The following is a 13,970-nucleotide window of genomic DNA, read 5'->3' on the forward strand; positions in this document are numbered from 1 at the left end:
TTGTAGAGGAAAGAGACGGCGATGGACTGAGAAAATTGTACTGCCGAATGACTGATTGTTTAGCTTTTTCGAATGCCAATAAAAAGATCGATAAGCTAGCTTAAAGCACCGCTAATCTCAACTGCAAAAACGTCGTCGATGAAGAAAGTTGTAGATCAGAAGGATCAAACATGTAAACACCCATACGAAGACGAACGAAGAGTGGATCCAAACAGATCCACTAAAGAGCAGCACTGACCGATTCCCGCGAGATTCGACGGAGACACAGCTCTAACTGGAAATTAACAAAACCGTATCTCTCAACCTAGAGCTGCAGTTAACCTCTAACATGCACGCCTACACGTGCTGATCAATGTCCCAGGGCCCGAGCCTCTTGCACACTTCACATAGTAGAAAAGATACTGATTCGCATTACACACGCTACATAATACGGCAGGTCAGTAAGTTTGTGTGTTCCCGAAGGATAGCAAGCTAGCGAGGACGCCCGATCCAAGACATCGCTTCGCCCGCACTTCTTGATCCCCGGGCCCTTCTGCCCTTCTGGGGATCAGTTTTCAGGTTAATTAAATAAGTTCAACTACACTGTCCCCGGTGGGGAGCGCGTTCCCTATAGCAGATTCTGCCTGGATCCCGCTTCTCTCATACCGTTAGCAATAGTACTAGTAGTAATTAACGAGGAACTAACTAGGCAGCTTTCAGAAAGAAAAAAATGGCAGGAATCTACATATTCATAGTTGGACAGCAAGCAAGTTTTTATTTTTGAGTTGGACAGCAAGAAATTAAGCACATCAATACTATTCCGGATTTGCTAATTGTCAATTGCCTGGATGTAAATTTTTTATCTGTTGAATTTTGTTTGGAGAGGAGAAGAGGCAGCACCGACCGAAGACTGGGACGCGCCGTCCCTGTCGAGGGCAGAGGGCACGCCGGGAACAAGCCGGAGCCGCCGCCGATACCTTCTGGGGAACAAGCCGCGCCGTCCCTGTTGGAGGCGAGGTGGAGGTTGAGGGTTTGAGTGTAGGTGTGGGGTGGACCAGTGGCGTCCGAGAAGAATGGGAAGGGTGGCAGCACGCCGGATGAACCGGCTTGGGCAGGCAGGGCCGGCGCTGGAGGAGCCCTGCGGCTAGGCCTTGGTTGGAGGGTGGATCGTCGGGATGGATGAGAAGGAAGAAGGTGGGGCGCGGAGAAAGAAGGTGAGACGACCGTTCAATCGTGATACAATTGGTTTATAAGTGAATCGAGTGATAGAAACAAAAACAAAAATCTTTTTTTTGCGGTGTAGAAGAAAATAAATTCAGCACCTGGTTTACATGTTTTCCCATATTATCCATCAATGCTTACACACAAATACGTAGCTTAGTTCATACTCATGCGGTTCTACGTCGATCTACATGTCCAACAAGTCACCTCTTACAGGCTTACACACTAGAGATCGATCTGATCTCGCATATATTTAAATCAAGTCACATGGCTAGCTTCCTACGTGGACAAGCTAACATGCATGCATGACAACTGAACACATGCATCGTCCTCACGGGTGGCCGCTGCTACCGCCCGCGCCGCCGCCTTCACCGCCAGCGGATCCTCCTGGCCCGGAGCCGGAGCCACTCCCGCAGCCGCTCCCCATGCCGTCGCTCGCGCTCCCGGAACCCTGGCCGGTCCCCACGGCATTGCCTGCGCGTCCAACCCCGTTGCCTCCGCCTGAAGCACCTGCACCGCTGCCGTCACCTCCTCCGCCACCACCACCTTCTGTCACCGTGACACTGACACCTCCTCTGCCGATGTGGAAACTGAAGCCTGCCCCGCCGCCAAGACCCACACTAGCACCGCCGTTGTGCGCGCTCGCCGCGCCCCCTCCGCCGAGGCCAAAGCCCACGTTGATCCCGTCCTTCCCGACGTCAACGCCGACCCCGGCGCCGGCACCGCCACCAGCGTTGCCTCCTTCGCCATCGCGGGTGCTTCCCACGCCGCCGCCCATGCCGCCGCCGGCCCCGATGGTCATGTCGGACCCGTTGCGCGACACGGTCCAGCCAAATCCGTGGCCGTCTCCGGAGCCATGGCCATGGCCACTGCCAGAACCGTCCCTTGACCTTGAGAACGGCCAGTGGAATTTGACGCCGGTACCATGGATCGCGCTGGTACTGCCATGGATACGAGGGAAATGCCTCGCGTTGACAGGTGAAGGGAGAAGTGTAGCGAAACACAAGAGCGTGATGAAGAGGAAGCCACTACTGGTAGAGGTAGCCATTCTCGTTTGCGTTGTTGTGAAGGGTCTCAGCATGCTGGTAGGGTTTATATAGCGAGTTAGCCATGGTGGAACCTTGATCTTTTAATTAGGTCCGGATCTAGAGGCAGAGATTAGCTAGTCGGATTTGGAGCGAACAGCTTGCGTGCGTTGCATGAAACCAGGTACTAGGGCTAGCTTGCATGCAGAGCTATCGTACGTTGACCATTCATTTGGATGTAGCTTATCAGTGGCGGAGCTAGACCAAAACCATTGGGGCCCTTAAAAAAAATCTTCAGGGTTTTCTTCAAAGCTGGGGGGGCACGGCCCCCCTCGGCCCCAACATAGCTCCGCCGGCTTGTGGTATATGAATGTCCAGTCTCATTTTTAAATGGCGATTCCACTGTCGAAGTGATTTTAACTTTTTGTTTCTCACAATAGTTATACATAAGTTGATTGAATTTGCAATTTGGATAAGTCAGATTCATAGAAAGGAGACATGGTTGGAGGAGAAAGAAAGCTGGAGATAGAAGAACGAAGGCCAACCATTGGATCTTTAGAGTAAAATGCATCGGTGGTCATTAAACTTACTGTATATGCTCACTTTGGTCGTTGTACTTAAAAATACGATCAATATTGTCCTCATATACGAGTTGCAGTTATTGTACGGTCACTGTCACACCGTATTGCTTTGTATTTGTTTTAGTTGACCGGTCAAACAGTTTGAATGGTGCATTGTTAGCTCATTTTCTCTATCGACCTATACAGGGCCCACTTGTCACTGAGTGTAAGAAAGAAGTAGAGGCAAAAATAAAAACGCCCGGGGAATCGAACCCAAACCCGCACACTGACATCAGCCGTGCGCTAGCCAGTTGAAAAGACAACAATATATGTTTTATTTCTTCACATGATCCCTTATTAAACACATGCAGACAGTAACGCGCACACACGCCGTACCCTACTTGAGGCAGCTCTTGGACCAGACCGGCCACTAGAATATTTTTTTTTTTTGAGAACGCCACAGGTGCACGACACAAAACTTATAACGTACTCTCCCGTTTCTTTTTACTCCGCATATAAGATTTGGTCAAAGTCAAACTACATAAAGTTTAACCAAATTTATATAAAAAAATATGAACATCTACAATACTAAAACTATATATTATGAAAATACGTTTCATGGTGCATCTGATAATATTGACTTCATATTGTGAATGTTTATATTTTTTAATATAAAATTAGTCAAACTCTACAAAGATTTACTTTGACCAAACCTTGTATGCGGGCTAAAAAGAAATGGAGGAAGTACAAGTACTATTATTTTGTATCTTCTGCCATTGTCTTAATATGATTTGAAGGAGCTCTTGCTTCGAAACAGGAGGAAGAAAAATGGGTTTTGTTTGGAAACTTGATGCATGTCATGACAGATCTCTCAACTTTTACCCGCAAAAAAAAAAGATCTCTCAGCTTTATGCCCAGGACACGATGATGCAAACGCCATCTTTCTGTACTTTGCCGCTCCGTTTACAAAACAGGGAAACAATTCAACACACAACTAAATATTTACAAGCAGTACTTCCTTTTGTCTTTGCCATAATTTAATTAGGAGCTCTGCTCTAGCTTGGAAAAAGGAGGAAGAAAAGAAGAACCTGAGGAGAACAACGAGCTTTCTTTTTTCTTTTTTCTTTTTTTTTTGCGGGAAGAAGAGAAGAAAGAGCTTTCGGCCGCATGGTCATGGATGTCACGTGATTGCAGAATGATATACAGTAATTAATAAGACTCTGTTCTCCGATTTAGCCACGAAGCGTCGTTGGCTTAGCCAGCTAGCGTGCTGGACTCATGTCATTTTGTTTAAGGTTCAATTCCTCACCGTTTCTATTCTTAATTTTGCTTCTATTTCTTTCTCCTAGTCACTGACAGGTGGGGCCGTGTAGATAGGCAGAGGAAACGAGGCATTATTCAAACTGTTTGACTGGTCAACAGAACAAAATACGAAGCTATACGGTGTGTCAGTAACCATATAATCACCGCACCTCATATATAGTGATCATATTCTTAAGTACAGTGACTAAAGTGAGTTTATACGACAAGTTCAGTAACCATCAATGCATTTTACTCCCTTTAATCTACTTTTCCTTCTTCTAATAAGGTCAAAACCCACCCCGCAAAAAAAAGAGAGAACCCAAACCCATATATTAAGTGGCACATGTCCTTGTAAAATCTTCCTTACTGAAACTGAAAATACATACATTTCTTGGTATGCTGAAGTTTTTCCCGCCTTCTACATTCACTGGCCGTGTGTCGTGAGAAAACCCGTTGCCCCATCTGGATCTCCGACTTAACAGAGCGAACTTATTAAAATCCATGAGCTTGTAAAAACACAACTAAGAAGTCGTCGATGTAAACTAGGGGACGTCGTAGGATGGGATCAGACTCGGCCTTGAAGGAGGGCAGGGCATGACCACCAAAGTGGAAGGGCTCAACGATGTGTGTTGTAGTGTAGAGTTAGTCTGGCTAAGGCCCTGTTTGGTTCATAAGTCCTAGGACTTTTTTTAGTCCCAACTTATAAGTCCCAAGTCCCTAAAAAGTCCTTACCTGTTTGGTTTCTGGGACTTATAAGTTCCTATAAGACCATATTACAACTATAAGTCCCTATAAGTCCCTTCTTGAGAGTCTTAATTTATAAGTCCCAAATGCCCACTTTAAGTTCCTATAAGTCCCTCCTGTTTGGTTTAGATGGGACTTATAGAAACTTTTTTAAGTCCCTAAACCAATAAGTCCCTGGAAACAAACACCCTCTAAGTACGTGCTTACAGCAGCTTCAACAGTTGTCGTATCAATAAAATAACCATCGCTTAAGACAAGTTGGGCCCAAAAAAGCACTCCAATAGTTCCCGTAAATGTCCAAAAATTTACGGGACCCCCTATAATCTTCAAAAATTTCCCTCCATCTTGGGAAGATGGCCCTTCCCGATGAGCTCATAGATTCGCCTCCCTTTTACCTGCCGCTTCGGTGGCTGGTGGCGGGGACGGGAATTCGGGTGCCTTCCTCCGAGTAGTAGTTTATGTTTGTCTTTTAGTCCTCCCAGGTGCGGCGCTCGGACGAATGGTGACACTTCTGCTTCAAGATTGTCTTTCGGGTTCCGATCCTCCTCGGCTTCGTTCGTATGAATGTAGTCGACGGAGCTCCGGCGTAGATTTCTGTTGTCTCTTTGAAGCGGTGAGTTTAGAGTTTCTCGTTGTGTGTGCTGTTGAAATATATTGCCCGCCTCCCTCCATCAGTTCGGACTTTTGGATGAGTTGGCTGGTGCATGCATTCAATATGGTATCCGAACCAAGCTGTCTTGAGTTCAAAACCCTGCCAATGCAGTATTAAATAAAATGATTCCCTACATCGATCCCACGTCTAAGGACTAAAATAGCTTAAATGTGAGGGGAAGTGTTGAAATATATTGCCCACCTCTCTCCATCATTACGGACTTTTGGATGAGTTGGCTGGTGCACGAATTCAATATGGTATCCGAGCCAAGAGGTCTTGAGTTCAAGACCCTGCTAACGCAGTACTACCTCCGTCCGAAAATACTTGTCATCAAATGATGGTTCCCAACCAGTAACTAGTGCCCCCCTATGGACAACTCCTATGTAACTCCAACAGAAAAGGGAGACAGAATATAAATGGAATATTATGGGCTTGCTCACCCTAAGCAACTGAAGGAAACTCGTATAGAAATACAGGTTTTGCTTCCGCATAAGAAAGGTCGCTACAAAGCTGGCTCATAGCAGTTCTCTCCTCTAGAGTGTAAAATCATGGATGGAGCTTGATGCAGTAGCCACTAGATTCCTACCTTTAGTGCTTGCCAATGGATGGTCCTTCTTTCCCTTCTGATACAAAAAAAATTATTTATTGGCCTTCTCACTAGTGGTCTCAATCCTTGACTCCAGTATGTATCTCATAGCAGGTGCCCTACTCCTTTTTATAGATAGATGTGTCTAGAGACTGATAACGCTTGTGATCTCTTTCTTTTTCTATTGGTTAATGATGGTTTTTATCAGAGCCACTTTACAACCGGTTTAGCAACTTCTTCATGCCCCCACGAACGAAATATTTGGAGTTTGACAACTGGTTGACGCCGGTTGATACTCGAATGAATATATCGCCGGTAGATACTTGCTTTTCTAATGAGGTAGACACTTTTGCATGTTAAGGTTTCCACTTCAAACCATCCAGATTTACACTTCAATTTCTTGTTGTTGACACGGTTTACACTTGACTTCATTCAAACTGACACTTATGTATCTATCTAGGCGGGCGGGCACTTAACCAAACTCAGGTTGACACAAACTATACAAAAGTCTTAATTAGGGTGTTTTTTTCCGATCAACCCGAAACTCCGAACAGAACCGACCCTGACTAGACCTTTTCCCAAGCAACTCCGAATACTGGAAAATATGAATGAAATTCGATAAGAGAAATCAGAGCATGTTTCTAAATTTGTGATAACTACTTATTTATGAGTGAGAAATGCTTCATGCGAGCACCCTTGGCGGCCTGCTTTTGAGACAGGGAGGCCATGCTCGTATCTATGCTTTTCATCATTGGTCTGGTCTACTCGTACCCCACCCCACAAGGTACATCTTCGACTACCGTGCTTCTTATCTTGACGCTATACATTCAGTTCAGTCAGTCCCAGAGACTTATCCTTCAGAAAAAGGTAATCCACCCATATTGGACTTTTCTTCACCTGGCCTCGCGGATTCAATACCGAATTCTCTTCGCATACCGGCCTGCTAATTCCGGGATTAGCTGTTCTCAATGACTGGTGGATGCCTCTTTTCTACCTTAGAAATCGTTTTTTTATGTACCTTCTCCCTCTCTACACCTTTTTTCCGCCTCGCCGCCCAGAAAGACCTATAGAAGAAGGAAGAATTCAATCCGTATACTCCAAGCGCCGTAACTATCGCACTTTCCAAGCAACCCTCCAATGAAGAAAGTGCAATTGAAACAATCAAGAACGGAAAAATAATTAGACTCCCTCGTCAATTGTTTGGATTGGAATTAGGCTCCTCTACTCTAGTCGTCCTCTTCTATTTCGGGCAGTAGCTCAGCCCGTTCCGGGCCTTCCTTTACTGAATCTATTAGTAGTTGCACTTTTCGACATATGCCTTTATTTAGGCATTGGTTGTAGGCATCCCCTTCTCTTCAAGGAATTTCTGTGCCCGGTTCCTGATCAAGTGTTGGAAAAAACGGAATATGATGCTTTCTACTTCAGCAGTAGGGTTGGCCTGAAGCCAGCCCATAGAATAGATACGGGCGTGTTCTACACAGGAGTTCTTGTAGAACATGTTCCAATCAAACCTCTTTCCCTTCGTCTTCAGTTTTCAATACGAACAAGTGTCATCCTCTTCTCCCATCGTTTGGATGGAATACCCACGTGGAGCTGACCTTCACTTTTCAGAGACAGGGGCAAGCCGATAATTTGTAGCCTCCCTGGTTGTTTTCTGGAAATTTCAGTAGAAGTGAGTCTGCATAGCATGCGTAATAGAAGACTACGGCCCCATCCTCTCGGACCATTACCCTTTCAAGCTTGGCATCCAATATATGGAGATAGCAGTGAATGAGGACAGGTTCAATCGGGCTTCCGAGCGGTATTCCTCACTTCTGGCACGTGTAACTCTTACCTTTTCTATCTATGTGTGGTTTTCATGAAAACCTATTTTATCAGCCAATGGACTCCTTTCAATGACAGAGTCTTTGGAGCAAATTGGTTCAGGATTCTAAGGTTAGAAAATAGTTACCACTCAAGGGAGGAACATGATATGTGGAAGGCTATCCTGGTGGCTCAAGACTGATCGGTATACCTGGACCAGTCTATATTGAGCCATATTCATCAATTCGTCAGGCAATTTGGCCTCACATAATGTATCCCTGTTCCACCAGACGCTTAATCAACCCTGAAACACAAGAGAACCCATCTTATCAAAGAGTATTGCGTATTAAACAGATGAGAGAAATAGCCCTAAATATGTGCATCGAGTAAGTCATTACCTTCTATTCGATCTCCGGTATCGCTCATGAAGTACTTGATCAGATTCCTCTTTTTTCTTGCAATTGCAAAGTGGTGGAAAAAATTTGTATTTCGGTCACCATGTCGTAGCCAATTGGCTCTGCCCCGCTGGAGCCATGCTACTTCTTCTTGTTCAAACAGGTTCTCGAGCAGCAGTCAAATTGACTTCCCCTGCTTGAGTGTAATGCCCGCCCCTGGTGTGGTGGAAAAAGCCTCGTTTTCTATTCCTTTTAAAGCTGCTGATGCGAGCTACCAAACAAACAAGATTAGTACAAAAAGCCACAACTAGCACTAGCTTTCGTGATTGCTTCTTTCTACCTTTCTCACTCCGGTAATTGCTCCTTCTCCAAAATATCATTACGAACAACAAGTGCTAATGGACACAGTTAGGGCAACAGATGATAACGACTCGTCAGGTTCGAACTGACACTATTTATATACTAAGACCTATATTCCATGAAGGAGTCGCGAAACTTCTGTTAGGTTCTTATCTGAGATTCCGTCTATACGGAGCATATGTTGGTTTAGAATTGCTCGGGAATTCATTAATAGTGACTTTTGAAGTTCTAGGTTTTCTAGTCTACTCCTCTTTTTTCTCGATCGAGCCGCTTTCCCTCATTCTACTCGTCCAGCCCTCTTCACGAACTTGTACAATCAATGCCACAAAGACCGCTTTCCCTTTCTTTTCTTCCCTGGCACCCAGCATAAGTTATAGGGCGCCCTGAGGGTAGACCCAGCAATTTGTCAATCTATACACGGCATAAGTTATAGGTCGGCTAGGTCAATCAGGCCCTGTTTGTTTCATAAGTCCTAGGACTTTTTTAAGTCCCAACTTATAAGTCATAAGTCCCTACCTGTTTGTTTACAGGGACTTATAAGTCCTGAGTCCCTACCTGTTTGTTTACAGGGACTTATAAGTCCATGTTGCACCGCTGCAACGAGGCTCAGGAGAGGGCCTGTCCGGCGATTGGAGGCACCGCTGCAACGAGCCGAGGCAGAACGAATAGAGGCGGGGCGGCGAACCGAGGCAGAACGAACCGAGGCGGGGCGGCGACGGGGCGACGACGGGGCGAGAGACGGGGCGGCAACGGGGCGAGAGGCAGGGCGGCGGTGATGATTGGACCGAGAGGCAGGCGGCGTGCAGGGACCGAGCCTGGAGCGACGTGGGGTAGGTCTGGCCCAGGATAAGTCCCAATAAGCTCCTCCCTGAGAGTCGTATTTGATAAGTCTCAAATCATCACAATAAGTCCCAATAAGTCCCTTGTGTTTGGTTTAGGTGGGACTTATAGGGACTTTTTTAAGTCCCTAAATCAATAAGTCCCTGGAAACAAACACCCTCTCAGTTGAGGGAAGGCCGAATTAGTTCTGGTTTCGGAAATCAAGGCAGATAAGCGCTATGGTGTCCTATAATCCTATTAAATAAAACGATTCTGCGGATCCCACGTCTAAAGACTAAAATAGGCTAGACGTGAGGGGGAGCGTTGAAATATATTGCCCACCTTCCTCCATTAGTTCTGACAGATGGGCGAACTGGTTAGGTGCATGAATTCAATATGTGCGTGACAGGGAGAGGTCTAGAGCCCTCAATGTAGTTTTTATTATGTTTGAGGTGCTTTATACTTTTCAGACATATTTTTAAAATAGATATAGATCTTCTTAAAAAAACAAACTTAAACAAATAAAATATTTCCAGCAATAAAAAAATCGGCGAGTCAAATCACGCCTATACTCCCGGTGGAAATATCAACGGAGGCCACGCGCGAGCTATATATATCACGTCATAGTCAATAGTCTTGTGTGCATCGAGCAGTTTTCGGTCACGTTCGCATGGCTTGGCTTTCGGCTCATCTCGTCGCCTTGTTCCTCCTCTTCCTCTCACATCTCGCGACCACATCATCGGCGACTACTCGGCTGGGAGCCGATCTTCTGGGCGCGGCGCGTGCGTCTCCGTTCGAGTCATGGCTGCGCGGCCTGCGTCGGCGCATCCACCAGCACCCGGAGCTGGCCTTCCAAGAGCACCGCACAAGCAGCTCGTGCGCGCCGAGCTCGACGCGCTCGGCGTCCCTTATGTCTGGCCCGTCGCCCAGACCGGCGTCGTGGCGACCATCATCGGAGGCGGCGGCGGGGGCTCCGGACCAGTCGTCGCGCTCCGGGCCGACATGGACGCGCTCCCCCTGCAGGTCGGTTGTCATACTCTGCATTTCCCTCGTCAGTCGTCACTAACCATTGTTAGGACTGCTTTATTTGTTCCTTATATGAACCCGTATGGTCCCAACATAATTCTTTTTCTTGGAAAAGACAAGTACAGAAAACTAATTAGAGTAATTAGGACAGGATGTGAATGTTAATTCTTTTTCAGGAATAATTGTGAATGATAATGCATGGTTGTTATGAAATGAGAATTAACTAACACACAATTCTGTAATCCAAATGAATATCCTCCAACCACAGTGTTGTAGAACCATTAGCTGGTGCTGCAATTTCTTTTGTCCTGGTGATGCTGAAAGGTCACCTTGTGATACTGACAGGTTGCTCAGGAATTGTAGTTTCTGTTATACGTCTACATCTCTTTCTTCGGATTCGCACCAATGTGGGTTTAATTCCGTCGTTTTATCTAAGAAAAATATCAAATGTGTTGCAATCATGAAGATCACTGCTGCAGCCAACCAAAACTATTGCCATCACCGATTAATTATTGTTTGCTTGTTTGTTTGTTTGTTTGTTGTACTGCATTATGAAACTTAACCACATAGGAAACACAGAATGTGGCTTTAGTGACACAAAGTGGATAGATCAGCAGCTACATGAGGCGAAACGGAAATTATTAGGTTATGAAAATATTAACCTACTTGATATGATTTTTTTGGATTGTACGGTCGTAGATGCACAACATCAATCATTGGTCCAATCAAAATACAGCATGTTCTATGTGCAGCTTGCAAAAAACAGAACTCAATCAACAAGGACCTATCTTGTATAGAGTAATCAAAACTCTTGCTGTCAAGTGTGCTGCAATCAAGTGACCATCGCGGCAGCCAGACAAAATTCTTGTTGTCACCGACTAATTATTGTTTGTTTGTTATGCTGCACCATATCATGAAACCTAACTACATAGGAAACACAGAATGTCGCTTTAGGGACACAAAGTGGATAGATCAGCGCCTACAATGAGACGAAACGGAAAATATTTTTCCATTATAGGTAGTAATTGGCCCGTATTCCGGAAAATTAACCTATTTGATATGAAATTTTGTTTTGGATTGTACGTTGTAAGCTGCAAGACAATCGACATCAAGCATTGGTCCAACCAAATATAACATGTTCTATGTGCAGCTTGCACAAAACAGAATTCAATCAACAAGAACCTAGGTTGTGAACCTTTGCTGTACAGTGGTTTATTAATTTGTTAGTAAATAGTGATGGCATTTGATTGACAATGGTATGTACGGTGGTCATGGGCAGGAATTGGTTGATTGGGAGTACAAGAGCCTCGAAAGTGGCAAGATGCATGCTTGTGGACATGATGCCCATGTGACAATGCTTCTAGGAGCTGCCAAGCTACTTCAATCTCGGAAAGAAGATTTAAAGGTAGTTAAAAAGACATACTGCACTGATCATACTCTTAATTTTAACGTGGTAAAATTCAGAGGATTATTACGGTACATGTAACATCATATTTGTGTTGGAAATAGCAAGCAATCATGGTTTTGAATAGCACGCTTTAGCTCCGCTATTGCACGCTATAGCGTTTAGAAAAGGTCTTGCGCTAAGGATCTTTTGTATACAAACACATGAGCAAACATTTTAAATAGCGCGCTATATCATTTATAAGAGGTCCGCCGCTAAGATGCTTAGCGCGCTATTTAAAACTTTGCAAGCAATGCTCTTTTGTCAGTCCAAACAATTTGCGCTATAGTTCCATTTCAGTGCTTCTGGGCACCAGGGCTCAACATTATAACTCAGTCAGTTCAGCATATAACTAATACTCTTAATAATATGATGTATCATAATGTGCATCCAAAATAATTCAGTTTGAGGTGCATTCAAATTTGTACTGCTGAGAGTGAGAAAACAGTTGAATATGTGTCATTGTTGCTTGACCTTCAGGGTACTGTCAAGCTTGTGTTCCAGCCTGCTGAAGAGGGCTATGCCGGGGCTTACTACATTTTAAAGGAGGGTGTCCTCGATGATGTCTCCGCCATTTTCGGCTTGCATGTCTTCGCACATCTTCCTGTAGGGGTCGTCGCATCAAGGCCTGGTCCATTCCTTGCAGCTGCAGCTCGGTTTACCTCAACGATCATGGGAAAAGGTGGGCACGCCGGTAACCCTCACGATGCCGTTGATCCTGTCATTGCTGCTTCCTCCGCCATTCTCAGCCTTCAGCAACTGGTCGCCCGTGAAACCGATCCACTCGAGTCAGCTGTAAGTTATTAATATGTCTAGCATATATATTCAGAGGTGGCCAAGCCCCCATTAATCTGCTTATGAAACCTTGGGAAGTGAGTGATAACTTTGTCGATGATGTACTACTTCTTTTAGGTGGTGTCTGTTACACAGCTGAGAGGAGGTGATGCTTACAATGTAATTCCCGAATCTGCGTCGTTTGGCGGCACCTTTCGGAGCATGACAGATGAAGGCCTGTCATATCTAATGAAAAGGGTGAAAGAGGTAGGACAAATTATAACACCCCATGCATTCACTCCTATCTCAAGTTTCCAGTCAATGCTTTTCGTCGACCATTTGACATGAGGTACTGACAACCTGATGCCTCTTTGGAAGATCATAGAGGCCCAGGCTGCCGTGCACCGCTGCACAGCCATTGTCGACTTCATGGAGGAGAAGCTAAAGCATTACCCAGCCACCGTCAACGATGAAGGGATGTATGACCATTCCAAGAAAGTGGCGGAGGCCATGCTCGGGGAAGCTAATGTGAAGGTGGCTCCCCGGAGCATGGGCGGCGAGGACTTCGCGTTCTACGCACAGAGAGCGGCGGGCGCATTCTTCTTCATCGGTGTAGGTAATGAGACCACCATGGATATGGTTCGTCCGGTGCACTCCCCGCATTTCGTCCTTGATGAGGATGTTCTTCCTATTATAGCTGCGTTTCACGCTGCGGTTGCCATTGAGTTCCTGAACCGAGCATGAGTGAAGGTCCGTTCTTGGATTATGTAGTGGAAATCCTTTGATGTGTGATCCATACACTTATCTATTGAAATGAAAGACGACAAACCCGTATAGTGTTAGATATTCAGAATGGTCTTCATTTGCTTGATTGGACGCTATGTGTGTGTGTGTGTGTGTGTGTGTGTGTGTGTGTCTGTGTGTGTGTGTGTGTGAGAGAGAGAGAGAGAGATATGATCTTCATATGTAGCATGCATGATAATTAAAACTGTCCAGTAATTTAAGTGTAGTCGTTTGTGATTTTCTACATTTGGAATATTTTTTTTGAGACCAGATATGACAGCCGCATGTATATATTCACTAAGTTAGAAGGAGATTTGTGGCACAAAAAGTAGCAACACAACCATATAGTGCTGGCCAGCTAACTAAAGTTCATGTGTCCTTGGCGCCCAAGACTTAATGGTGGAGACAATTGCCATACAGCCGTCACCGTTCTGGTGTGGTTGTCGAGGCCGACACAGCTGTCATAGGACCATGTGTCTGGGACTCTGGGTTTGGTC

General features: G+C 45.4%; 1 protein-coding gene and 1 pseudogene across 1 annotated transcript; one reads left to right on the forward strand and one right to left on the reverse strand.

Moving 5' to 3' along the window:
- Positions 1-1,292: 1,292 nt before the first annotated feature.
- LOC123040408 (putative glycine-rich cell wall structural protein 1) lies at positions 1,293-2,248 on the reverse strand. The gene has a single exon (XM_044463260.1). It carries the CDS (start codon positions 2,246-2,248, stop codon positions 1,532-1,534), a length of 717 nt encoding a protein of 238 aa, XP_044319195.1. The 3' UTR covers positions 1,293-1,531.
- A 7,839-nt stretch (positions 2,249-10,087) lies between these two features.
- Positions 10,088-13,540, forward strand: LOC123040409 (IAA-amino acid hydrolase ILR1-like 8; annotated as a pseudogene).
- Positions 13,541-13,970: the final 430 nt, after the last annotated feature.

The sequence above is a fragment of the Triticum aestivum genome, chromosome 2B (assembly GCF_018294505.1).
Source record: "Triticum aestivum cultivar Chinese Spring chromosome 2B, IWGSC CS RefSeq v2.1, whole genome shotgun sequence".
NCBI classification, from domain to species: Eukaryota; Viridiplantae; Streptophyta; class Magnoliopsida; order Poales; family Poaceae; genus Triticum; species Triticum aestivum.

Bases quoted from the DNA above. Each gene is read 5' to 3' on its own strand.
- LOC123040408 (XM_044463260.1), bottom strand. From the start codon at position 2,248: ATGGCTACCTCTACCAGTAGTGGCTTCCTCTTCATCACGCTCTTGTGT.